The sequence below is a fragment of the Brachyhypopomus gauderio genome, chromosome 21 (genome assembly GCF_052324685.1).
Source record: "Brachyhypopomus gauderio isolate BG-103 chromosome 21, BGAUD_0.2, whole genome shotgun sequence".
Lineage (NCBI taxonomy): Eukaryota > Metazoa > Chordata > Actinopteri > Gymnotiformes > Hypopomidae > Brachyhypopomus > Brachyhypopomus gauderio.
In genome coordinates, this window is record NC_135231.1 from 328,243 (window position 1) to 354,200 (window position 25,958).

At 44.7% G+C, this 25,958-nt stretch overlaps 2 protein-coding genes and 1 long non-coding RNA gene across 16 annotated transcripts; 1 reads left to right on the plus strand and 2 right to left on the minus strand.

Annotated features, from left to right (window-relative positions):
- The first annotated feature begins 369 nt into the window (after positions 1-369).
- znf362b (zinc finger protein 362b) lies at positions 370-8,964 on the plus strand. 7 transcript variants are annotated; one of them, XR_013122700.1, is made up of 11 exons: positions 370-515; positions 1,443-1,507; positions 2,159-2,405; positions 2,627-2,713; positions 3,414-3,735; positions 3,994-4,218; positions 4,343-4,421; positions 4,581-4,739; positions 5,257-7,008; positions 7,516-7,562; positions 7,906-8,964. XR_013122700.1 is itself a non-coding variant. In XM_076983566.1 (9 exons), exons 2-9 carry the CDS (start codon positions 1,445-1,447, stop codon positions 5,371-5,373), a joined length of 1,299 nt encoding a protein of 432 aa, XP_076839681.1. In that variant the 5' UTR covers positions 370-515; positions 1,443-1,444; the 3' UTR covers positions 5,374-8,964. The 7 variants fall into 7 exon arrangements, 4 of the variants coding, with proteins under 4 accessions (XP_076839681.1, XP_076839682.1, XP_076839683.1 ...); XR_013122698.1 differs by having other exon boundaries at positions 5,257-7,562; XR_013122699.1 differs by having other exon boundaries at positions 7,516-8,964.
- Positions 1,327-2,251, minus strand: LOC143484714 (uncharacterized). The gene is made up of 2 exons (XR_013122701.1): positions 2,109-2,251; positions 1,327-2,064 (listed from the first exon to the last, which is right to left on the minus strand). It is a non-coding gene; the product is annotated as an uncharacterized LOC143484714 (long non-coding RNA).
- Positions 8,965-10,850: 1,886 nt separating the features above from the next.
- On the minus strand, positions 10,851-25,569 carry ccdc30 (coiled-coil domain containing 30). 8 transcript variants are annotated; one of them, XM_076983560.1, is made up of 28 exons: positions 24,791-25,569; positions 24,136-24,318; positions 23,795-23,915; positions 23,442-23,632; positions 23,205-23,294; positions 22,967-23,050; positions 22,440-22,596; positions 21,840-21,911; positions 21,637-21,752; positions 21,388-21,462; positions 21,121-21,194; positions 20,357-20,549; positions 20,162-20,236; positions 19,952-20,077; positions 19,688-19,825; positions 18,848-19,026; positions 18,050-18,224; positions 17,607-17,711; positions 17,173-17,343; positions 16,388-16,597; positions 15,631-15,788; positions 15,398-15,563; positions 15,082-15,203; positions 14,760-14,901; positions 14,535-14,671; positions 14,294-14,417; positions 14,139-14,203; positions 10,851-14,050 (listed from the first exon to the last, which is right to left on the minus strand). In XM_076983560.1, exons 1-28 carry the CDS (start codon positions 24,803-24,805, stop codon positions 13,840-13,842), a joined length of 3,675 nt encoding a protein of 1,224 aa, XP_076839675.1. In that variant the 5' UTR covers positions 24,806-25,569; the 3' UTR covers positions 10,851-13,839. The 8 variants fall into 8 exon arrangements, with proteins under 8 accessions (XP_076839675.1, XP_076839673.1, XP_076839674.1 ...); XM_076983558.1 differs by having other exon boundaries at positions 22,440-22,593; positions 24,127-24,318; XM_076983559.1 differs by having other exon boundaries at positions 14,300-14,417; positions 24,127-24,318.
- Positions 25,570-25,958: the final 389 nt, after the last annotated feature.

Here is a 25,958-nt window from a genome sequence, read left to right on the forward strand (position 1 = left end):
ATTTGTGTCCATTTTACACCCCGCACGGTAACAATTTACGTTCGTCACCCCCCGTCAACAATTTACACCCCTCCAGGTTCAAATCTCACTCCAAGTGATCTTGAAAAGTGAGACGGGTCTGGCTGCAGACCTAAGACAAGTTGGCAACCCTGGTTATATTTTACACTTTTGACCATCGCATTTAGCTTACGGGGGTGCTGACAGGATATGTGTAATAACCCCCTCTTCCCTGCTGCATCTTTACTTTTAAACGTACCCAGGTGGTCCATGTCCCGCGACCACACGAGGTTATTACACGTTATGAACACGTGTGTGAGTCGCTCCTGCGGCCACTGCGGCGCGAGCACCACACCAGCCCTCGTGCGTGACACCCAGAAGTGAACCACCGGTGACCCGGAAGCTCTGCAATCTGGAGGCGCATAGAAAGAACATCAAGCTCTTTATTTATCTGTTATTTGGGTTTTTTTAGGTTTATTTAGGTTCTCCTGCGAGGAAAACTGCAGTCGCGATAGAAGGTTAGTGGGCAACATTTTACTGCTTCCTGCAAATATACGACGAATATTTAATTGTTATACATACACACAGACTGGTTGTCTTATCTACGCGGAAAGCTAAACATGTCCCCAAATTTCATTACGCGAGTGCGGTTTCGTTTGCATTTATAAAATATTTTTGTGCATATTTAATAAGAAGAGTGCTGTAAGATAATGGTGACGACGGATGCTGGAACATTTTGAGTACTGGGCACCGCGTACCGATTGTAAGAACATTTAGCACGCAGGATTGTTGTAGGAAGTGTCATTTTTTTTCTAGGGGGCCGGGCGATTCAAAGGTGCATCATAAACAAACACACACACGTTACCACAAACATGGTCGCATGTTCTCATCGGCGTTACACATCAACCAACATTTGGGGTCTGCAGAATATGGCGCCCTTCCTTATGAAAATAAGACAGGCTGCCATTTTTGTTTTTTTCTTTTGTCTGATTTTTGTGGTAAAACTGTGAGTGTGTGGTGTGTGTTCACAAGAGGCGGCACGTCCCGCATTGACCCCGTCCTGCTCATGACCGTGGAGATGTTTCAGTAATGTCTAGTCTCAAGTCCATGGGTTTCTAACGCACTTTGAGAAAAAAAAGTTTTACAACTTGTGAGCTGCTCTCAAGGGACGGCGCTTCCATAACTATTGAGATTTTATGTGTAACCTTATAGAAATGTCACGAAACGTTGATGTTTCTAAGGAAGCATAAGCGATACTATTTGGTGTCATAGCCTAATGTTGTTAAAATGGCAAAGATGTTCAAGAGGCTATTATTTTTCTCAAAAGGCGTAAGTGGGGAAAACACCCGGTTTGGTTGCGTTTTAATAAGTAACCTAGCGAGGCTGTTGTCTTCACTAAGTTGTGACAATCTGTTTTGAAACCCCGTGGTTTGCATTCATTGAAGGGATGGCAGAACCCCGCTTCAATAATCCTTATTTCTGGCCACCACCTCCCTCCATGCCTGGTCAGGTGAGTGGTTTTACTTTTTAACTAATTCATCTTGCTTTCATAAAATGGTCACATTATAGCTTTGTTGTTGACGTCTATAAATTATTCCTTAGAAGTTCACGATAAAATGATGTAATCCATTCTAAAATGGATTTAATGCTGGTTTATTCACATTTTATTTTATATCATTCTATTTAATCCACATTATTCTATTTTAATCAGTCAAGAATTTCTTGAAGACTTTCTGGTAAATTTTACCACTAGAGGGAGCCACAATAGTAAACGTATACAACCAGATTCTTAGTTTGTACATTATGTACTGAATACCTGAGATTTTGCTTGAGGTCTGATCATTAAACACTCGAGTCATGATTTAGTCTGCCATTTACGGACTTATCCAATGTTACCATATTCTACAGTCAACCAAAACAAATATTGTGAAATATACGTAATTTTGATTATAAGAGCTCATGCAACATCAATCATGTGCCTCCAATCATATGATCATGGAACGCTCAGTAGAGCATGTCTCTCCTAGTAATGTCCAATGTCTCTCCTAGTAATGTCCAATGTCTCTCCTAGTAATGTCCAATGTCTCACCTAGTAATGTCCAATGTCTCACCTAGTAATGTCCAATGTCCCCCAGTTAAGCATAACAAATGATTCTTACAGCTGGATAACCTGGTTCTGATCAACAAGATCAAAGAGCAGCTGATGGCTGAAAAGATCAGAGCTCCGCATTTGCCACCCACCACTGTTCCCTCTCAGCAGACCCTGCTGGTGGCCTCACCGCCCTCGGACGCCGGCCAGCACGTGATGTCCATCCCCAAGCTGCAGCAGGTGCCGGGTCTGCAGGCCCACAACTCCTCACAGCCAGACATCGCGCTGCATGCTCGCCCAGCTTCCAGCACCGTGGCAGGTACTGGGCAGCAGACACGGGTCCAGCTTGCCTTTGTGGGTTTGGGAGAACCGGTTAGTCTACAGGCAGTATGATACGGAGCCCAGGATGGTTCTGCAGTATCCAGGCGTGCAGTATAAACGCATGTGAACATGCATGTTTATGCTAAGCTGTGTTGTTTGTGCTTTATGTGTCACAGCTGTGTGTGATGCTGAGTGCTTATTTTCTTCATGATGATCTAGAGTTGAACATGGATGATAAGTCATCTGTGAAGGCTAAAGGATTATGGGAAGACTGGCACATGCGGCAAGCGGGGAATCATCGTTCGGGTACATCCTTCAGCTCATCTGTACTAATCTCACAGGGCACTACAGAATCCAACATTTAGAAATGTTTTTTGGCTTTTGTTATGTTTTATGGTATAATTAATACATATTAGTAATAAGGATAATAATATTTCTGTTGTGTCCCATTATCAGTTAAAACCCCCCTTTCTCTCCCGTTTTCTGAAAAAATGCAAAAATAAACAAAACGTCAGAATTTGTTACATTGGGTTCTGTTACATCAGAAGGTTTTTTAGTGCATTTCTGTGTAGAAATTCTAGAACAGCCCCTTCAGACTGGCTCACTGTTGATGGGGAGGATGCTGATTGTTATCTGAGGAAGACTCAATACATGCACCTCTTCCTTTCAATATAATGCCTTGTTGATTTACACTAATTGCAACATTTTTTGCAGCATTTGTTTACAGAAATGCTCCTTTCTGTCTAAGCCTGTTTTTCTTGGTATTACTTCAAAATAAATATACTGGTTTAGGGAACATAGGAAGTGCCTTTTGTGAAATTTAGAGCAGATTTTGAATACTGCATGCGAATTTCAGATTTTGTATGTACTGACAAGTCTTACAGTTAAGTTCAAACAATTCTTAATATCTGTTAATAAGTTACAGCAGATAAACTTAATTTAAACATTTCCCTTGAACATAAATGGAACTACGAAACACAAGCATGTCCTGCCTGTTCAACCCCAGGCCTGACGCCTTCATCTCGGGCAGACGTCCTCAGCACTTCCGAGGCCATGACACCCACCACACCCACGTCCAGCAGTCAGAACCGGCTGGGGGGGGCGCCGTCCTTGAACGTGATCTCGGGCCTGGCCAACGGCCCCGGCATGGACCAGGTGAAGAGCGGCAGCCTGGCAGGGATGCTGGGCCCCCAGCCCAAAGCCCCACGTGGCCGCAAGAAGATCAAAGCGGAGAACGCAGCAGGCCCCCTGCTGGTGGTACCCTACCCCATCTTAGCCTCGGGCCCTGATCAGTCTGTCACCATCGCCAAGGAGGGAAAAACCTACAGGTGTGAATGTTAATATGGATCTTTTTCATCTGTATTTCTTTGCCTATATGGGATTATACATATAGAAACCTATTTGGCATGACTCAAATCCAGTTTAGTCAGTAATTATGTGCTAGTTAAGATGATATATACACATGCATGACTAAATATTCATAAACGGACAAGTTAGATTGGTTATTTGCTTCCTGTAGCCCACCCCTGAATCACAATGGCTGTGACGGCCACACTTCCTTGACCCTTTGGTCGTGTTGTTGGCAGGTGTAAAGTGTGTCCACTCACCTTCTTCAACAAGTCAGAGATGCAGATCCACTCCAAGTCCCACACAGAGGCCAAAGCCCATAAGTGTCCTCACTGTTCCAAGACGTTCGCCAACGCCTCTTACCTCGCGCAGCACCTCCGCATTCATCTAGGGATCAAGCCGTACCACTGCTCCTACTGTGAGAACTCCTTCCGCCAGCTGTCACATCTGCAGCAGCACACCAGGTTCGTGGACGCCGTGTGACGACCTCCGATTGGTTTAATCGCACTAGAGCACTTCCGCATTGTGCATCCCCTTCCTCATCAACAGTCAGAATACAATGAAAAGTTGTGTTTACTTTTTTTATAGGATTCATACCGGGGACAGGCCGTATAAGTGTGCCCACCCCGGATGTGAAAAAGCATTCACGCAGCTTTCGAATCTACAGGTGGGTGGAAATTGAGATTGAGATGGGTAAGACATAGATAGGCATAGACAGACTGTGGCCTAATGAGAGCTCGCATGATCACAGGGGCCACAGAGTCTCTGGCATGGCTGTTTGCTTGTGAATGCTAAACGCAGTAATAAGATGCCTTTCGTTCCCCAGTCTCATCAGCGGCAGCACAACAAAGACAAGCCGTACAAGTGTCCAAACTGCTACCGTGCCTACACAGACTCCGCCTCCCTTCAGATCCATCTGTCAGCACACGCTGTGAAAAACGCTAAAGCCTACTGCTGTAGCATGTGTGGCCGGGCATACACATCAGTGAGTACTGGCTCCTCCTCCCAGACATGCAGAGAAATGGGCTAAAGCTTAGAATTCAGGTCATAGAGAATTTCTATGCATTTGAATGCTAGAATGTATAGCAGCTCCGTCATTCTCCTGGTGGAGTGTCGTGCTAGAAGTGCAAAGGGTTCGATTCCCAAGGGAACTTGCCTACAGTCATACTGATCTGCTAAATGACACAGTACTGAAATGTGTGCTGTAGAATAATAAAGATAATGGGGGGGGGGGGGGGGGGGGTGTCTCTCTTTTTGGAGAAACAGAAACTAAAATTATTGTGGCCTATGCATGAACAAGTTCTATTGCTACCTAACACTTCAGATTAATATAAATCATGCGTTTGGTTAAGGAAATTGCATGCACCATTATTAAGTCATTATGTGGTTGCTCATGCTTATTCAACAATTTTGCCATCGTGATGTCAACAGTGACGGCCGTGGGCTGCTAACTCATCTCCTGTTTGCATATTTATTGATTTATTTTTGCTTGCCATTTCCAGGAGACCTACCTTATGAAGCACATGTCCAAACACACAGTGGTGGAGCACCTTGTAAGTCACCACTCGCCACAGAGAACAGAATCCCCCAGTATCCCCATACGTGTGTCTCTCATCTGAGCTTCCTGCTGCTTCTCTCTCCACCTCCTCTTTGGAGATAAAAGTGGGGTCTTTTTTGGGATTTGTGCCTGCTAGGCTGCTCTTCTGCTGAGAAATAAGAAGACAGAAAGGAATACACAGCCCCCCTCAGTCCTGGAAGGACACCGTATCTGTTATGTTCTTTGTTTCATTTAGTCATTTAGTAATAATCCATGTAGCTGCTCAACTGGCTACAGTCTTGGGGCTCTGAGGGGAATTGGCACCTGGAGCCAGGCGCTGGGAATCTAGACATGCATCCCGAGAACAGGGCAACAGGCTTCTCCCTACTGCCTCTTTCTCACATCGTCACAGATGGTGTGTTAGGGAGACATCCAAAGATAAGCTTTAAGCACTTTCCAGTGTTGTGGTTTTTAGCTCAGAAGCTTGTGTGGTTTTCAGATGGGAAGTAAGGGCCTTGCTTTTGGGGGCTCTCTGCCTTTCAGAAAGTTGAACTGCTGTTTTGTTTTTCGGTTTGTGTCGCCGTTTTTAGCCAAGGCGCCATCAGGTTTTACAGGGTAATTTGTTCGGTCTTTGTGTGGAAATGACCATTTCCACTTTAAGCTTCGTTAATAACAGATATCGGATCCTGGGTTCAAAAATGATTCAAAAAGTAAGGTTATCAGGAGTCATGCTTAAGTGTGCTATCTTTGTGACAAGTGTGGTGTCGGGAAGGGTGTTTTCAAAGCTGCGGAGCATGGCAGCTTCTTTAGGAATTGACCGTTTAAAGTGTGGAGACAATAGAGTAGAGTTCAGGCAGCAGGACTAGAAAACACAGCATAAAATGGCTGTTTATGTATCTTGGTATTGTTACCAGAATGGTATGTAGTGCTGAATTCTGACCTTACTTTCCTATCTCATGCACAAACTTTACTAAATTGTACCTGCACTTTAAACTGTACATTTTACTGTCAGCTCCCAGAGTTCATAGAGGGCAGATTTTGTGGGCCATTGTTATGTGGTAATAGTCCTTTTTATTTTTTTACTGTCTTAAGACATTGATAATGTTTAAAAAAAATTAAAAAAAGAAACCATAGAAACAAAGATAAGAGTGCCAGTCTGACCAGGTGCTCTCTAAAATTGCTTGTATTAATTACATCACAGATGTATCCTTATTTGCTGTGCAATGTCATTGAAATCCAGTCAGGTTTCCTCTGCTTTCTCCCATAAGGTTAAGTCAGACTTCTTTCCCTTTGTTCTCAGCACTTGTTTAGACTAACTACATTGTGCTTTTGTCCATTTAATGGGTCGTTGTAATGACACAGAAGTGCTACTCAAGTATAAAGTGTCAGAACCAGAACCGTATGCCCTAACCACTGCATGCGTGCGTGAACAAACTTCTACGCCCTCTACAACGATTAGTACAAAAGTACCTTGACACGTGACAGCAAAATGGAAGTCACGGGTCTATTAAGCAAAAAAAAAGGAAGGGAAGAAAAATTTTTTGGGAAGAAAAAACTGATGCGAAAGTCCCTGAGTAACAGCTCAAAATGATTTGACTATTTGCAAGTGTCAAAAGGCAGCTCATTAGGTGAGAGTGGTCTAGTATTTTAATGTACAAAGAAATTGTTCAAAAGATTCTTCATCATTGCGGCTTTAAATCTAAGGCCAATATCCCAAGTAAGTATTTTATCTTGTAATGTACTTTGATTCAGAATGTGCTGTAAAAAAGAATTTAAAAATCCTGTAACAGTATTAAAATGGAGTTTTCCACTCACTAATTTTGAATGTTTAAACAATGGTCACCATTAATGGAAGCTGCTTAGATCTGTCAGTTTTGATATGTACCAGTGAGCTGGTGGAACCCCATACAAACACAGTACTATAGACTTGAATTTAGATATTTTGTAAAGGGATTACATTTATATGTAAAAATTACCCTAAAACACTTTTTAAAAATAGTGCTCTGGATTTTAAGATGAAATTAATGAGTCCTTGTTCCTTTAGTACTTTGCAGTCTCAATTGGGCCAGTGTTGAAAAGTATTTGCCGTCACAGTGGAAAAAGGGTCAACACATCCCTGTTCTCTTTTTTTCACTACCTCATGCAATGCAGTATATGGTATGTTTAGTATTGGAGTACAAAACAGAAGTATACAGTATTAATCATTTTTTAAAATCCCCCGAAGGTGGGCCCAGACAACCTGTTTCCAAATGTACATGCAGATGCTTACTGGTAATGACATCTACACACATACACCATTTTGTTTAAATACATATTTAAATGTTAGAATCTGTTCAGTATATTTCTAACACACACACACACCCCGACCAAAATGTCACATTCGGTGATCCATTTAAGCATACACAGTCTTTGACTTGTTAAAGTGGGTCATCTTGTGTTGTCACAGTGCAGCTTCAACAGCACACTTTATTTTGTCTTCAGTCATACTATACCAGTCACTTGTTAAGCTCATATTATTTAATTCATGAACATCTGAGAAACTGCCAGAAAGTTTTATGAATATGTAAATTTTTTTATTATTGTTCTGTTACATTTTTTTCTTCTTGTCTTATAGGACCATGAAATTGCTCCCTAAAATTTCCCAGATGTTATTGCCATAATTTTTGTGATAGTTTACAGATTCATACAAATGACTGTTTGAAAACCATTTGTAAATGTGACCAACATTTTTTATTTCGCCCAGTGTTTCTTTTTTTTAAAGAAGAAAATTTAATGTTCCTGTCTGTCCCAGTTTGTCCTCAAAACGAAAAATATACGTCTCCCTACATTTAAAAAATGTACAGGGCAGGCAAGACGTTCTTTCTTATAGCGAGCCTCTTTTGAATGTTACATTGAGTACTTGGTAGTGTTTCTCAGTGAGGTCTAACAAGAATGCTCTAATTATGTTCTCAAACGTACAGAGCTATAGAGTAGAAGTGAAGTTGTTCACGTATCAAGGCCTTAGTGAGGATGTGAATATCTGGGATGTTTACATTTCCCATAGCAGAATCAGAATTGTGTCCCCCACCCCAAACAAGAAGATTAGTCCTACATGACTAGGTTGACACTATTTAGCAATAAAACAGTGCATCCTAACTGGGGCTTTAAAGACTCTGATTATTTTAGCCAGCAGACCACATGTCTAAATCGCCCTAAATCAATTAGATGTACTTACATTTACTATGAAGTATACTATGTATTCATTAATAGTGCAAATTACAAGGTTTAAATACTGTGCTTTGTTCATTTTTGTACCTGTATTTCCAATTATTAATAATTTTCTGAGTACTCGATTTTAGTATCCATCTTTTTGTTCTTTTGTTGTTAAGCCTTAATTTTACTATTGTTCAATGACAGTTGTATGTCTCCCCCCACTGTTGATGTTTTCAGTATTCAGCCTTCAGTCTTTTATTTTCCGCATGGAATTCTGACAGTAATCGGTATTAATTAACTGTTAACATATATTATGTATGGCATTGTTACATATGTCTAGATTTTTTTTTTTCATTTGTCTTGCATTGCAGTCTCATATTTGGCTCAATATGCACAGACAAAACAGAAAATGACTTTAGAAAATATCAGTGTCAAGAACACTTTGTATCTTTATCTTGTTTAATAAACTCAGACTGTTATATGTGTGCCCACATTTTTATTTTTAAGTTTGATTTAATTCAGATTAATATGTACGGCAGCGCAAGATACTTTTTTGACCATGAGGAAAAGGAAGAAATGGTACAGTCGATCATCTTGATGAAAGCATCAATAAAAGCATGTCCCACAATGGCAAGTTTGAACAAGTGATAGTAAATGAAATATCTGCACATATTTTTTACTGAAATTAGGATGTCTGTTCTCAACAATACAAACTAAATATGATTAAATGTCTGTACCTGTATGATCACACGTTTAAACTTGGTTAGTGCATCTGTAGTATCTGTGAAACAAAATAAAAATACAAACACATCTGTCATATTCTTGTTAACTATAGGCACTAAGACAACATCAGTGTTTAAGTTAACAATCTTAACAAAAACTAGAAAAAGAACAGTGAAGGAACTTTGCTCATAATCCCTAATCTTCGATCTCATACCACTGAACCTCCTACAGCTGTCAAACAACTGAAACGTTTAGCTTGGTGGGTTCGGATAGAGAAGTAAATTCCATAGGTTGAAAACTTCATTTTATCAGGCAGGTTATATTGAATTAAGAGTTGAATGTGCAGAAGACCTAGTGGACTTCAGTAAAACTTTCTTGATTGTGGTCTTTGTATTCTCATCCAAATGGAAACGGGCTGTGTTCACTACCAGGATCACTCCTACCTGTTTCACTGTGTTCACTACCAGGATCACTCCTACCTGTTTCACTGTGTTCACTACCAGAATCACTCCTACCTGCTTCACAGTGTTCACTACCAGGATCACTCCTACCTGCTTCACAGTGTTCACTACCAGGATCACTCCTACCTGCTTCACAGTGTTCACTACCAGGATCACTCCTACCTGCTTCACAGTGTTCACTACCAGGATCACTCCTACCTGCTTCACAGTGTTCACTACCAGGATCACTCCTACCTGCTTCACAGTGTTCACTACCAGGATCACTCCTACCTGTTTCACTGTGTTCACTACCAGGATCACTCCTACCTGCTTCACAGTGTTCACTACCAGGATCACTCCTACCTGCTTCACAGTGTTCACTACCAGGATCACTCCTACCTGCTTCACAGTGTTCACTACCAGGATCACTCCTACCTGCTTCACAGTGTTCACTACCAGGATCACTCCTACCTGCTTCACAGTGTTCACTACCAGGATCACTCCTACCTGCTTCACAGTGTTCACTACCAGGATCACTCCTACCTGCTTCACAGTGTTCACTACCAGGATCACTCCTACCTGCTTCACTGTGTTCACTACCAGGATCACTCCTACCTGCTTCACTGTGTTCACTACCAGGATCACTCCTACCTGCTTCACAGTGTTCACTACCAGGATCACTCCTACCTGCTTCACTGTGTTCACTACCAGGATCACTCCTACCTGCTTCACAGTGTTCACTACCAGGATCACTCCTACCTGCTTCACTGTGTTCACTACCAGGATCACTCCTACCTGTTTCACTGTGTTCACTACCAGGATCACTCCTACCTGCTTCACTGTGTTCACTACCAGGATCACTCCTACCTGCTTCACTGTGTTCACTACCAGGATCACTCCTACCTGCTTCACTGTGTTCACTACCAGGATCACTCCTACCTGCTTCACAGTGTTCACTACCAGGATCACTCCTACCTGCTTCACAGTGTTCACTACCAGGATCACTCCTACCTGCTTCACAGTGTTCACTACCAGGATCACACCTACCTGCTTCACAGTGTTCACTACCAGGATCACTCCTACCTGCTTCACTGTGTTCACTACCAGGATCACTCCTACCTGCTTCACAGTGTTCACTACCAGGATCACTCCTACCTGCTTCACAGTGCCATGCTCCACTGAGGGGGAAAAACAACTACAACAATGAAAATATAATTGCTGTTTATTAAAACAAAAAAATACATATTTTTGCTAACTTACATGTATGCTAGTGTTTAAATTTGGGTTGTGTGTTCACATGGTGCTTATATAAATATTTTGTGTAAAAAAGCAGCATATAATAAACTGGATCACCATTCATCAATTATAATGTGCAGGTTATTAATTTTCTACTGTAGGTCATTCTAGCACGTCATTATTTACGATGACCACTAGTTTATGCCAAACACACTTTTAATTACAGACCCTAGAGACTATGATTTGATATCCAAGGCCTATTTTACACAAATAGTGTGGTTGCAATTCAAATATACACAATTGGTGCTAGATTGCTACAACCTATACATAGAAATTATGTGTAAGAAAGGTTAAACAAAACATCACACAATTAAAAAAAAAAAGCATTATTCAACAAAACCCAGTACCCAACATTCTTCTTAAAAGGTGGCAGACCTTATTGTGTACATACTAGACAACACTGTGAGGGTGTATACATTAATAAGACTGCAAATGTTTACATACAATAAACCATGTTTTGGTCAGTACCACGTTTAGTGCAAAACCGCAACAACAGAAACAGGCCTCGTTTTAAATCAAATGCACTATTAAGGATTACTAGTGCGCCGACCATGGCAACAGTCTGCCTCCTCAGCCACTTTAGGTGGGATGAATTACGATTAGCAAAAAGCATCATTCACTTCCAGTGGCTTGAAAGTCCTAACTTCCCAAAATCACTAGTGTTGATTTTAAAACTGGCCATTTTGATTACATCTGTAATTTAGTGGCATTCAAATCTTTAAAAAAATATTTATTTCAAACATTCACCAAAAGGGAAAATGTTTTTTTTTCTATTGTAAACATCTTCACAGTGGATTTCCTTTACAATCTGACCAAATAAAAGTGCTTAATCTAATCCCCACTTTGTATCATTTCTCCCATGTAGATTGTCAATATTGAAACAGAAGTTGTAACTTTCTTTCCTGCATTAATAAGACTGCCAGCTCTGCTTTGGCTTTAATGTCAAATGATATATATTGCTTTCTAATTCAAAGCCTCAAGCATCTCCCCATCTTTAGGCATTAATCCAGACTGCCCAGTTGTCTTCTCCACACACAGTCGCTAGGACAGAGATCAGCAGAGCAGTTACCTGGGGTGGTGCCATCCCCAAGCTCAGATATTACCACTTCGGATCTAAAGAATCTCAGTTTATATATTTCCCCTTTTCCAGGGCCTACACAAAGGTAATGAGATCAGGAACAAATTGGACTACATGGGTGTGGTGGTGGGGGTGATTATGTATGTCTCTTTAAATGATTATGAATAGCAAAGGTAAAAAGCTAATTTTTGCAGTAGTGACCCTGAGTAAAGTTAGATGTGACCCTTGCTCAATACGTACCAATGTTAAAAAATAGAAAAATGTCTTAAAAACATGACACTTCTCAGGCGTAGTCCCAGTACTGATGCTCCCTCACCTTAGAAGAATATCTGTAAGATCTGGCTTCACTTAACCTCAATTTCTAGAGAATATCACAATAAACAATATGCTCTCCCATTTTTTGCACCTGCTAATCAAGTCTCCTTATCTAAAGAGCACGATCAGACTTGGTCAATGGTGAATACATACCACGTCCAGAAATCATTGCCAAAATCAATGTTTGTCACCCCATAACCACTGCAGGGAAGTCAATACCTGAACCTGTTGTGAGTTCGATCCTTTTTAGCCAACATAAGCAATGCTGTCTGAGTGACTTGCTCCATCCTAAGACTTAAAGTGACTATACAATTGAAGCCAAACAGAAGCCAATTTTTCACAAATCACAAATTCATTTCTTTTGTCAAGTCAATTGGAGCATTAGAAATGATTTCAGCTTTAATTCACAATTTAATTTGAGTGAAACTGTATTGAAGGGAATAACTTCCAGTGCCTTTTTTGCCTTTGACAACATTGAGAAATCCATTCAACCAAAACACACACCTTCTGTTTTCTCCTTTAACGCAATTTCCAAAACACTAAAACTGCATATAAAATGTATATAAATATAAAAATCTTGGGACAACACTGCATCATTCAAGATGAAGGCACAAATTAACTCCCCAGGCTAAATGAACTTTGGTCTGGAATGTTCAACTAAACTCAAATTCAAGGACAACAAAATATGAAGTGGAAGGAGGTGCCCTTGTACCAAATAATCACCATTACAAGAGTCTAAGGCCATCATGCAATGAAGAAGCCCCCACCTCAAGACCAGCATTTTAAAAAGCCATAGTGAAGTTTGCAGGTGATCAACAGAATAAAGACGTATCCTTTAGCACGAGTGGTTTCTGGTTAGATTAAAAAACTGTGAAGACATAGTGATCAGTGTTCTGTATGGAGTTACAGAACACCATCTCAACCGTGAAGCTCGGAGCAGGCGACATCATGCTGTGTGAGGGCTTTGATGGAAAAGGGTCTAGAGGAATTTCTAGAAGTAGTGAAGCAACCTCAAGATATCAACCACAAAGTTTAAAACTTGTTTGTAAAGGAATCTTTTTTCAGAAAGTAGTCCTAACTGTTGCTTGACTAAATCATATAGAAGATTTGTGGATTGAACTGAAAAGGTATGACCAACAAGGAGGCCAACAGCCAAAATTTAAAATGTTTTTTGTCGGGAGCAATGGCTAAAAATTCCAGCAAAGTAGCTTAGGTGTTTGGTTCATGGTAAGCAATTAAAATGGCATCAAATTGTATGAAGTGTTTCTGATCCACTGAAAATCAAGTAAATAAAATCTGAAATAAATCTCTTGGCTGAAAATTTAAAATAGAAATAAAGTACATAACTCAATTGAGTTAACACGGGAAATGTAGACTAATATAAAATGTGTGGAGCTGTCAAAAGTTTAAGTTAAATATCCTTAATCTAGGTAGATGTGAACCGTTGGCCTTAACTGCAAGTCGGATGACAGTTGTCAACTTCCGAAAGGTGAAGCATAGTCCCTTAGGCGTCCTCGCTGGCCACACTGTGATTCTCCTCCTGGTCCAGGGGGACATGGTGAGCCATGGGGGAGTTCAGGTTCAGGTAGCCAATCTCAGAAGGCTGAGAGGTGGGCAAAGAGAAAGACGACTCCAGACTCTTGGCATGCTCACCCACTTTAACTCTTCTGATGGCGTCCAAGAGTCCCCAAGACTCACACAGGCCTGTACTTGGACTACAGCAGGATTTTTGACAATGTGTGAAATTCACTATATTGGGTTTAAATTTTTATAATAAAAACTGAATTCTAAAGATGAATATACCTTGCGGTTGACGTCCACAATAGGCCATCAAGATAGGCTCCAGAAGGAAAGATTTTTTTTACATCCTGTGATAGAAAAATGTACAAACAAAACTGAACAATTTAACAGACAACTGAGCAGAAGAATCTATTTAATTTTAAAGCGGTACAACTCACCCGTACCTCAGCAGAACACACCGTTTGAAGATTTCTCAGAGCACGCTCTAAAACTCCGATTTGATTGGCGAGCTTCAGGGTCTTATCCTGAAGCTGCTTATTCTCTACCTCCAGTAACTTCACCCTGTTGGGGGAGATTGGGGGTGGAAGTGGGGGGTGGGGGAGTGAAGGGGAGATTTTTATGGTCGATACCTTGCAGCCTAGCAGGCCTGTAGTGCAGTGTGTGGGGGAACACGCGCACTTCTGCTGGGTGGTAGCGGCCGTCCTCATCCCAGCGCTGCCCATCTCCTCTGCCTCGGTTATCCTCTTCAGAAGCTCACGCCTCTCCACCAACAGCTGCTCGTTCTCCTCAGTCACAGTCCGAATCCAATCCTTCTCCTTTTCCGAAACCAGCACGGAGGCGAAACGTAAGTGTCTCCCGACATTGTACTTTTACTTTAAGTTGAATACCTGAGATAAAACTCACTTTCTCCTGCAGACTCATGGCCAGAGCCAGATCATTCTCCAGCTTCTGGATCATTGCGTCGCGCTGGCTGGTGGCCACTACAAAGAGCTGCTTTGCTTTGCGCAGTTTGGCCTTGTGCAGACCTTGTTTCTCAGTGTACCTCCTAATTACAAATTAGAGATACTTCAACACACACAACACACCCTAACCTACATGCTTTACCAGTGTAGACTTATACCACTTTCACCACAGCAGTTTTCCCAAAGCATCTATGGGTCCAGACCCAGAACGCTCCAACTCCCCAAAGTGAGTGTGTGATCATTGTGTGGCAACAGGTCTCTACCTGATGCTGCCATCTAGCTGCTGGAGGACCTGTTGCAGTTCCTCCTGGAGCCTCTCGGACTCGTTCTGCGTGGCCACGAGCTGCTGCTCCAGCGTCTGTCTGCTCCTCTGACTCAGCCTCTGCTGCAGGAGAAGCAGACAGCAGCACAAAGGGGCAGTGATGTAAATAACTCGCCTTTACGCATCCGCTACGTGCCAGTTTACTCTGGCTGGCATTAACGACCTGTCGGCTTACGAGTGCAATGTGAGTGGGGGGCAATCGTGTCTTTAAGGCCCGCGTTAAGAACGTGCTTCACCCCAGAGCGCCGTACACCAACCTGCTCCCTGGCAGAGCCGAGCTCGTTCTCCAGCACCTCCAGCCGCGTCTCCAGCTGCTGGGAGCGGCGGGAGAGCTCCGAGTTGGCGCGGGTGAGGGTCGTCTCCTTGGCACGCAGAGAGAGCGCCTGCTGCTGCAGCTCCTCCTCCCTCTGCTCCAGTAACTTCCTGTCGGGGGGAACCACAGTTGGGTTTAGGTGACCTAGGCAGCTTCCGTGGTTTCACAGGAGCCCACCTCTGGAGCTGCTCGTCCTGTAGCTTGGCTCGGAGGGCGGACAGGTTGTCCGACATGTCTCTGGTGTCTCTCTCCAGCTTGCTGGTCTCTCCTGCCCTGGCCTCCTCCAGGCGCAGCTGATGCAGTGTGTTCTTCAGCTGTTGCTGTAGTTCCAACACCTCCAGACAAACACACCCAAATTAAGCTTTGCTAGAAAACAACATCTAAAGCAGCACTTGTTTCCCTTTAAAAAACTTGCACCTTATTAATTATTAGTTATGAGCACTTCACCCCTCTGTACCATCTCTCTGAGCTTAACACAGTCAAACTGAGCTTTCAAACCCCCAATAAACTGCCTTTTCAAATAGAGGAACCTCACCACAGTCGCTAAACATTACAATACTAAATGTTGGAAACCTTCATGTTTGTTTTGTATTTCAGAAGCAGAACATTGTGCTCCAAAACAATATTACTGTCATTCAAAACAATATTTTATGTTGTGAACAAACACAAACTGTGTGAAGTTGTGTGTGAAGTTGTGTGTGTGTGTGTGTGTGAAGTTGTGTGTGTGTGTGTAAAGTTGTGTGTGCCTACACTGTGGGACTCTCCTGTTCTCCAAAAATGGGAATAACAGCAAACGCACCTTTATTCTTTTAAATACTGACAAATGAACAGACACTGCAGCCTGAGCATATTATGCAAAAGCACAAACCCAGGTGTCCACCACGCAGGGCATTCAGTTCCCTCCATGGCCTCTCGGTGGTCCTGGGCCCCTCACCTTCTTGTCGGCAGCAATGACGCGGGCCCTCTCGGCCCCGAGCTCCTCCCTCAGGCTGCTGCTGGTCTGGCTGGCCTGGGCGCTCCTAGCCTGCTCCAGCTCCAGCTCCCGGACCCTCTGGTGTAGCTGCTCCACCTCGTTGGCCTGGCCCGCCGTGCTGGCCTCCAGCTGGGCCACCCGGGCCTGCGACTGCTTCAGCTCTGCACACAGCTGCACAGCGAGGCGCCGTGACTACTGGGTCCAGACCAACCCAACCCCCAGCAGAATGAAAGCAGCAGTCTCTAAGCAACTATGATCATCATAGATGTTTGTAAAGACATTTTCTCTGAGCTGAAGTAACAATCAGAGGGAAGGACTGTGGATATTCAGTGTAGTGTTCTCTGATGGAAGGTTAAACTCTTTCAGCCTCATTCAAACTGTAAACATGATTACGTTAACTACTTACAATTATTTACAATCCAACTCATTTTGTGTTCGCCATCATTTAGCACAATTCATCATCTGACCACAGGATTGCTACTGGCTGGATTTTTAACAGGGTTTTAAAAACACCAGCAAGACTGGTGTACCCGAGAGAGATCTTTTAAATGGCACCCTCAACCACATACCACTACCACATCGATGTTAGCAGCGTGTTGAAAATGGTGTGTGACCCAAAAAACACCCAGACAGCCTTGTTCTTGTGGTTAGAATAGATGTGGGGTGCAACCACCAGATGGCCAACACAGAGGCGTTTGAGATCAAGTGGGCCGGGGAGCACGTTGAACAAATTCCTTGTACACCACCTTGATCTTCTCTTGGTCTAGAAGCGCGTTGTGTCTCTTCAGGTCGAGATTTTTCTCGCGCTCGTAGCGCAGCTCTCGCTCGGCCGAGGTGAAGAGGTGCTGCGTCCTCTGCAGGTCCTGCTTCAGCTGTTTGGATTCCTCCCCCTTTTGCTGCAGGACGCAGTCTTGAGCCTGGGGACATGCGCACACGGGACACATGCAGAGGACACATGAAGTGTGACTCCACGCCATCTCACAGGAGTTCAGAACAGTTGTTTCCCATAATGCTGAAGGAAAAGGAAATTCTTGTGTATGTTTCCTGAAAGTCAATGTGTGAGAGAGAGAGAGAGAGAGAGAGAGAGAGAGAGAGAGAGAGAGAGAGAGAGAGAGAGAGAGAGAGAGAGAGAGAGAGAGAGAGAGAGAGAGAGAGAGAGAATACTGATGTCAAGGCTGACCTTGGCTCTAGCCTGGGCTTCACAGATCTGGGCCTGCAGGGTCAGCTGTCTCTCCTCCTCCAGGTTGGCATGAAGCTTACTCATCTCTGCCCTCACACACGCCACCTAGTGGAGCATTGCACAGCTTACACCCCAGCTGAACATACAGCCATTACAAGACCAACACCAGCAACAGCTCTACCCCCTAAGAATAGAACACATACCAAATACAAGTGGCGAATGATTTTAACACAGTATAAAAAACACTAATCAGTGCTAGTATGTATCTAACATACTACATACTACATACTACATACTCCATAAGGTATCAAATGATGCAGCCCTGGATCTGTATCAGTTGTATGCTGACTGCCCTTTAAAGTCTCCTGTACTGATCCCACAGTGCAGACAGACAACACATGTCCGTCGTGTTCAGCTCAGGCTGCGGTGAGTGTGAGGTTTACCCGGTGAGTGCCGTCCTCCTCCACCGCAGCAGTTCTGGGATCAGAGTGAGGTGTGTTCTCCCGCCCAGCAGTGGCATGTGCGTCCAGACGGCCCGCCCGTCGCCGCTCCAGGGCGCTAGCGCCCAGCTCCGCCTGCAGCTCCATCACCTGCCTGCGTTTCTCCATCAGCTCATCTCTGATGCACAGCAAGGCCCGCCACCCCCCAGATACGTTACCGTCTCAGCAGGACGTGACAGACAGATGACACCATCGATAGCCTCTGTGCGGCCCAATAGCCTTGTAAGTGGTTTATTCCAAACACTACAACGACACACTAAGCTTGAAACGACTAGCTGTCTCCTTAACAGCACCGCAGCCTGATCTGTACACTGTACAGTGCAACATGACTCCTGTATGGCTGCCCAGATTCTTGTAAGGCTGCCTAGTGATCTCAATCGCCTGCCAGCTAAGCACATCAGTCACTCTTCGTTTCCCAGCACAAAGGCCCCCTGAGACAGCAAGATGCTGCCTGTGACTCCCGGTGGTTTAGACTTCTGCATGGAGCTTTTGTGTTAATTCAGTCCTGCCACACTGCACCAGTCCCAGTGACTCACAAGTGACTTCAGCAGCAATGACGCTTCAATATGATCTATTCCACCTGTCGGAAAATCACTGCGTTTTGGACGTGTTGCATGTACGTGCAAATTCTTTGTTGTAGCATCAGCTCTTAACCCACCAATAAGCAACGTTACTCACCATCACAAATCTTCAAGGACAGGAAATAATAACAGGTGTTTTGGTTGTTGAGGAGTTCCTCACCTCAGAGTGCTGGACTCCTTCTCCAGTGCACACAGCTCCGATCTCAGCTGCTGGACGAGGTCCGTAAGCTGCGTCGCCTGCTCCCTGCTCTCCCTCAGGTCCTCCTGCACCCTGCTGTTCCCAGTCTGCTCGGCCAGGTCCTCCTGGAGTCGCGTCTGAGCACGCTCCAACTGGGCCACCTGTGAAAAATGACACATACAGTCTCTGCACAATGTGTAGTAACCACTCACTAAACACCATGGAAGTAACTACACTACAGTCCACCTGTTCCTATAGTTTACCAAATATGCAATTACAGACTACAGGACTGCAGGGTGTGGGGGCAAACCACACAAGGTGTGCTAAAGGTAAATATTATATACAGGTTACAGATTTTAATTTCAATTTCTATTGGTATGAATGTCATGAATGTGGAGTCTGACCTACAGTCGATGCAAGAGGATGTGGTGCACCAAGCACCACCGTGTCACTGCCGTGTGGAGGATGAGTGGCCACCCAAACCATTTCTATTCATGTGGTCAGAATCTGACTAACGATGACCCAGGTAAAGGGCAGCTGACAAATGTCAAGAGACTTTTGTAACCTATTTCAGCCCATCAAGGTGTGGGTGCAGGGTAGGGGTTTTTTGGGGGGTTTTTTTTTTGCTTGTTTCTTTTTAAAAGTGAAGCACATCATGGACCTGGCTTGTATCTCAAGTTTAACATGGTTCACCAAAATTACATTGGCACTTTGCATCAATGACACTGTGTCCCCTTGGTTTTCAATAATGTGAGTAGTGAATGAATACTTGAACTGTCTGACAAGCTGCTCTGTTATTGGTCAATGCCCTGCCGTTATCACCTTCTCCTCCAGAATCCCCTTCTCGCCCGTAACACGTGCAAGGCTCTCGTTGAGGGATTTGCCTTGTTGGTGCGCGGCGTCCAAGCTCTGCACCTCCACGCGTAGTCTCTTCAGCTCCGCCTGGTCTCCCAGTGCAGCCTGAGGACAGCGACCCGCTCAGTAAGAGACACCAGAGTCCTCCTGACCTCGCTGAAGGGTCTTCAACAGCACGGTACTCATAAATACACCATCGCCTCAAGCGAATACAAATGGCTGGGGTCTCACCTGCTTCTCTTTGATGAGGGAACTTTGAGCCACAGCTAAATCCACCTCTAACTTTTTCCTCCACTCCTTCTCCTCAGCAAGTCGGTTCTCGAGAAACGTCACCCTCTCTTGAACACCGGCTTTTAGCTTAGGATTAAAATGATTTATGGAATGCAACGTCCGTATGGGGTTCATGTAAAACAGACACAAATGCAGCTGGTGGCTGGTTACCTCAGGCTCCGCGTTCCCATCACAGCTCTGTGCCGGTCTCTGTGCTCTCTTCTCATTCAGCTCCAGGTTTTTAATCTGCGATGTCATTGAACACTTTGAGAACAAATTTTGAATCAAGACCCCGCCCCCTTCAACCAGCCATCAGCGCCGGTCCAACGGCAGGACGGAGTAGTGGTGCCGACCCCTGGTCCCGACCTTTCTGCGCAGGCCCTCCAGTTGGCTCTCGTGGCGCTCCAGCTCCTCCCTGGCCTGGTTCTGCGCCTCCCCCAGCAGAGCCTCCAGCTCCTCGTTCCTCTCCACCAGCTCCTCCTGCTCCTGCTGCTGCTTCTGTAGCCTCCTCTGCACCTCCCGCAGACGGCAGTCCTTGTCCTCCGAGTCCCTCCGGCACCTGTACGCGCGCACAGAAGGAGAGAGGGAGAGAGAGGGAGAGAGGGAGAGAGGGAGAGAGGGAGAGAGAGAGGGAGAGGGAGAGAGAGGGAGAGAGAGACAGAGGGAGACAGAGGGAGAGAGAGAGGGAGAAAGAGAGGGAGAAAGAGAGGGAGAAAGAGAGAGAGAGAGGGAGAGAGAGAGGGAGAGAGAGACAGAGGGAGAGAGAGAGAGGGAGAGGGAGAGAGAGAGGGAGAAAAGGAGGGAGAGAGAGAGGGAGAAAGAGGGAGAGAGAGAGAGAGAGAGAGAGGAGAGAGAGAGAGAGAGGAAGAGAGGGAGTGAGAAAGAGAGAGAGAGAGAGAGAGAGAGAGAGAGAGAGAGAGAGAGAGAGAGAGAGAGAGAGAGAGAGAGAGAGAACCGTAAACACAGCACGTATGCTGTTCCCTTTATCTCTATTGTAAATGGAAAGGCAGTGGATACCTAAGAGCCCAATCTGGACTTTCTAAAGGTGTTAAATGCTGAAGTAGCTTAATCAACCACATAATTCTAACAACCGTTAAAGAAGTAAAATGGGTTTTTATGACCACCATCACCTTTTATGGAGTTGATCTTGCTCATCATTTAGAGTTCTTTCTGACACCTCTGGATGACTGTCACTTCCACCAGACTGTATAGATATGAGGTAGTTACTGCATTAGATGTATCTGTTTGTTTTATTTAAAAGGTATTTCTGCTTTGTTTAAACTACTGAAATGTGTATCATACACAACAGAGTACTCTTTGAGCCCCATTTCATGTTTTATTTACACACACATATAAAAATACATTCAATGGTAGCTGCTACAACATTGCTAATTCACCTGTATGATGGAATGAGCTGAACTGTGCTCTGTAAGTGTCCCTTCATGATTAGAATGTATTTTAAAATTTTCAATCTGGAATAGAGACAAAAAGTAACAGTATTAAGACTTGAGTGCAATAACAAAAAAAACCCAACACATTTTAATGTGTCTGAATACGTCTCTAAAAATAGTATTCTGTGGGAAATGGTTTCTAGGCAACCTTTGAAGGGTATTGGCACTTAAAACAGTATGAGAGGTTATACCCACCATTTTCAACAGAGTCTTCCTCTCAGCATCCAGGGAGCGAACTCTGTCCCTCAGGACACGAATCTCTGCGTCAAGGCGTTCATTGCGTTCCTTGGCCTTCTGTAGCTCCAACATATCTGCCAAACATCTAATGTTCAGGAGCAGCAGGCATAGTTCAAAACATGAGGAGATAACAGACAGGTGGGTTCTTCAAATGTTCTTACCACACTGCTTCAGCTTTTCTACTTCCTGCTTGAGCTGTGCCACTTCCTCTCCCGTTGTCTGCAGGTCCAGCCCTGATATTAACACAGTACATAGTAGGTACTGACATTCATAACGACTAAAACCCATATACAATACTGCGTTCTTAAGCACGGATGAGGGGGAAAAGAGATAACAACTCCAGACAACTTCTCATTTGCTCATGTTGGGCCCATTTTACACGGACCCATTTTAAACGAAGGTTCAACATGGGGCAAGCATGCTTTCAATTGAGAACTGTCGAGAGAGACAAATGTCAGAGCCCCAGAATAAGAGGCGCATCAGATCCTCGGTCTGGGTTGCCGCTGGAGTTAGTGACTGACTGGTGTTTTGTGAACACTATTATTTTCTTGCTAGCCCAGTTGCCAACATGGTTAGGCTAGGTGAACAGCCATGTAGCCAGTGTACTCCATGTTACAGGAATTGTGGTCGAGTGGATCTCCAAAAACAAAAGTGTGATATTGTCAGAATATATTAGCAGTTTGACAGCGAATTAATGACAATTCTGAAATGGGAGGTCAATCGTGGTGTTGTGTACAGGTGGTATTTGCTGGTTCGCTTACCAGAGGCAGCCTGGACCTTCCGAACCAGATCGAGCTCGTCCGTCAGGCTGCGGATCTCCTGGTGAGCCATGGTGAGTCTGCTGGACGCCTCCTCCAGGTCCCTCTCCAGCGTCCTTTTCTCCGCACGCTCCCGCACCAGCTCCTCGCTTTGGGCCTGCTGGATAAAGATGTTTGCAGATTCACGGGTCGAAGACCTTTCAGGCCTGAGCGGAATAGGGTGGCTGGTTGGTGCAGGACAGCCATGCTCGGGCTCAACATGCATCGGCTGCACTGACGTGATGACAACCGGGAAACATGCTTGTGACAGCCATGGCGGGGAAATGTCTTCCTCAGGTTAGACATGTTGCTGTGTAGTGAGTGTAATGTTAGCGGGGTCATGCCAGAAGCAACGGCCATCTTCATTCGTTTTGATCTTTGGCGATCTTTGGAGTAGTGAGATGCGTGAAGTTGGGGGGGGGGGATTGACATTCTTGCCAATCATGACAACTCAAGTGAAGCGTATATACGTGGCAGGAGCGGGGACATACAGGAGCAAGACTTTGCGCACTCTGCGTAGCCCTGCGTACACCAAAGAGCTTCTTCCAGGGGCTCTGAGCTGGAGATTCCTGTCCCTTGGGACAAAAACCAGGGATGGAGAGTCATTGGGTGTAGTCGGTGACAACTGACTCACATTTACTGCAGGAAAGAGCTTAAGTTGTGTGTGAGACTAAATTCCCAGTCGCTTCTGCAATGGCACACAAGGCAGGATCCCTGGGACGTGGTTACCTTGTTCATACTCTCTTGGCTCTGCCGTACAGCCTCCTTCTGCTGCCTAAGCTCCTCCTCCAAAGTGTGGCGGATGTGGTCTAGTTCCTCCTAATTTTCACAAGAGAGCTTACAGCAACCACTGCACCGTGGGTTATATTTAAAAAACAAGGTAACACCGTCCCCTGTACCCAATCCCCTCCTCTAAACGGCAACCTAGTTTTTGAACCTCTGTGATGCTGGGAGGCGGAGCAGCACCTGTAGGTGGACCTCCCTGAGGTTGCCCGTGAGAGTCTGAGTGTCCAGCTTCCTCTCCGCGACCTCCAGCCTCTCCAAGAGGGTGACTCTCTCCACCAGCAGGTAGGCCACCTGCTCGCTGGCACTGCTGTGACTGATCTCAGCCAAGCCCTCCTGCTCCAGCATCTCCAGGACCTCCTTAAACTGGCACTCTGACAAGACACACGGCCATCGGATTAGCGGGGAAAAGTCAGTGTGCTTTCCCGTCGGGCACAGTAGAGCCATGTCCTCAAGACTGATGAGGATCTACGGAGGCGTCCAGGAACATCCAGGAAGGAAGCAGGGTGGAAAGCAGACTGGTGGAGGGAGTTTACCTTGCTGGTGTTTCATCTGTGCGAGCTCAGCACGGAGCTGCTCGTTGTCGCGCTCGTATTCGGCCGTCAGACACTCGCGCTCCTCCAACATGTTCCGAATGTGCTCCACATAATTCTCCACCTGAACGTGGTGAAAAAAGGGCAGACAAGCTACCTTAAACCTGCCCTTAAACACACCGTGCTAAAACGGCAAGCACACCCAAAAAACTTCAAGAGTCGCTAAAAGCGGGCCGGGCACGAGCCCATTTTGTCACGCAGACCGTATGGCCCCTGATGAAATGTTGATGAGGGAGGGGGAGGAGGGAAGGCCAGCCAGCCATCTGGACGCCCACCTCTCTCACCTCGCTCATCTCCCTGGCTTGCTGTGAGCGTAGTGCCCCCAGCTCCTGGGTCGCCGAGGCCAGGCTGCCCTCACTCTGACGCAGCAAACCCCACAGGCACCGCCGCTGCTCCTCGGCCGACGCCTCAGGGGCCACGCCGGCCTCCTGCAAGCGCCCCCACAGCTCCTGTAGCTCATCTTTCTCCTTAATGAGAAATGCAAAAAAAAAAAAAAAAAAAAAAAAACCACACGCCACAGGGCAGCAATCAGCACGTCAGCCATGTCACACCAATAAGCAAATGTTCACAGGTACAGAGCAGAGAACGGGGCTGGAGTTTCTTGACAACTTAAAAAGGGAACACATGAAATGTGATATGCACTAGGAAGATGATGTTAGAGAAGAAGAGAATATCTAAATATCTACAGACTCCGTCACGTTGCCTCTAAAGCAAAAGGAAAACACACTATTTGACAGAATCTTTGGCATCTAAAATGATTTGAAGTTGACCTTGAGGAATACTCTAACATGTTCCAAAACATTTTCCACCCAAGAAAATAATGGTTGTCGTGTTCCAAACATACATAGCTGTCCCTTTATAATGTCATGGAAGAAAACAGTGTTCGTATTTACTGGTGAACTAAAAGTATTGATGGAGTTAGACTGAAACACTGCGTACCTCTCTGTGATCCATGGCCAGGTGAAGATGAAAAGGCGTCCTTGCATCACTCGCAAATTAGCCAGCTAGCTCATTGCTGATTAAACTTTAGCAGGTAGCTCCCAACTTCTGATAACCAAAGTGCCCTGGCCATATATGCTCCTAATCATAATTTCTTTTAAGGCACACAAAAACCTTTATGGGATGCTTCCAGTGATATTACCGACATGGCATAACATACCCGACATCCAGTACAAGCACCCAACACGCCCTTAGTGCCTTCACGATGCCTGATCACTAACTGTTGCTCGGCATGTCGTATTTTCCCATATTCATCGTGTTTTGAAATTTGATGTGTCTATCCTAGCTAGCTCCATCAGTGGGGACTCGAATCCGAGATCATGGACCGTTCTTCATGACACGACGTCTCTTAAGTTATTAAGATAACTGCTATTGTTATAACAGACCTTTAAACCCCGTTAGTCTGAGTAGTTTTAAGGCGTGTGTGTTACTGGGGACGGCAGCTACTCGCTACAGCTCGCCACCTCCAGCCAGGATAACGCAAAAAGTTAGCTACCCATCATTAGCTTTTAGCCATTTGATGCTTCACATAGTTTCCAAGAAGCACAATCGCCGCAATGTACAGATAAAACTGACAACAATCTGGCATGAAATCTAACTTTTAACGAAGACGTAAGACTAGTTTGCTAACTGACTAACTATCGAGCTTTGAGTGCAGTAGGCAACGTTGAAGAATGCTTGTGGTGGCCTACCACATATTTTGTGAGGAGCTTGGGCCAAGCGCCTTGGTAACGGAACAAACCACAAACTCAGTTCATATAGGGGGATCCTACTGGAAACGGAGCGTTTATTTTAAAGTTATGATGTCCAGCAGATGGCGCTATAGTAGTTTATTCTCCCATTCTGTTGGCCTGGCCAAGCAGATACGTGATAAAATATGACAAGGAATCAGTGCCAAATTGAAAAGTAGTACCTACTAGGCAAAAATGGAAATGCAATCCACAAAATGCATTGCTTTCCATACAAACATGCATAATACGTGCCAAAATGAAATGCAAATGCACTATTACATTACATTTCAATGCACTTTATCTCTTTATTGAAAAACAATACACAAGAATTTGCATTCAAAACCAAAACGCTGAATTTGTGCCAGAATTGAATATAA

Bases quoted from the DNA above. Each gene is read 5' to 3' on its own strand.
- znf362b (XM_076983566.1), top strand. From the start codon at position 1,445: ATGGCAGAACCCCGCTTCAATAATCCTTATTTCTGGCCACCACCTCCC. The intron at 2,714-3,413 runs GTACATCCTTCA...GTTCAACCCCAG, and splicing joins AGCGGGGAATCATCGTTCGG to GCCTGACGCCTTCATCTCGG. The intron at 4,740-5,256 runs GTGAGTACTGGC...TGCCATTTCCAG, and splicing joins GTGGCCGGGCATACACATCA to GAGACCTACCTTATGAAGCA.
- ccdc30 (XM_076983557.1), bottom strand. The intron at 21,912-22,439 runs GTAAGCGAACCA...TGTTAATATCAG, and splicing joins GAAGGTCCAGGCTGCCTCTG to GGCTGGACCTGCAGACAACG. The intron at 20,550-21,120 runs GTGATGGTGGTC...GCGCGCGTACAG, and splicing joins CAAGATCAACTCCATAAAAG to GTGCCGGAGGGACTCGGAGG.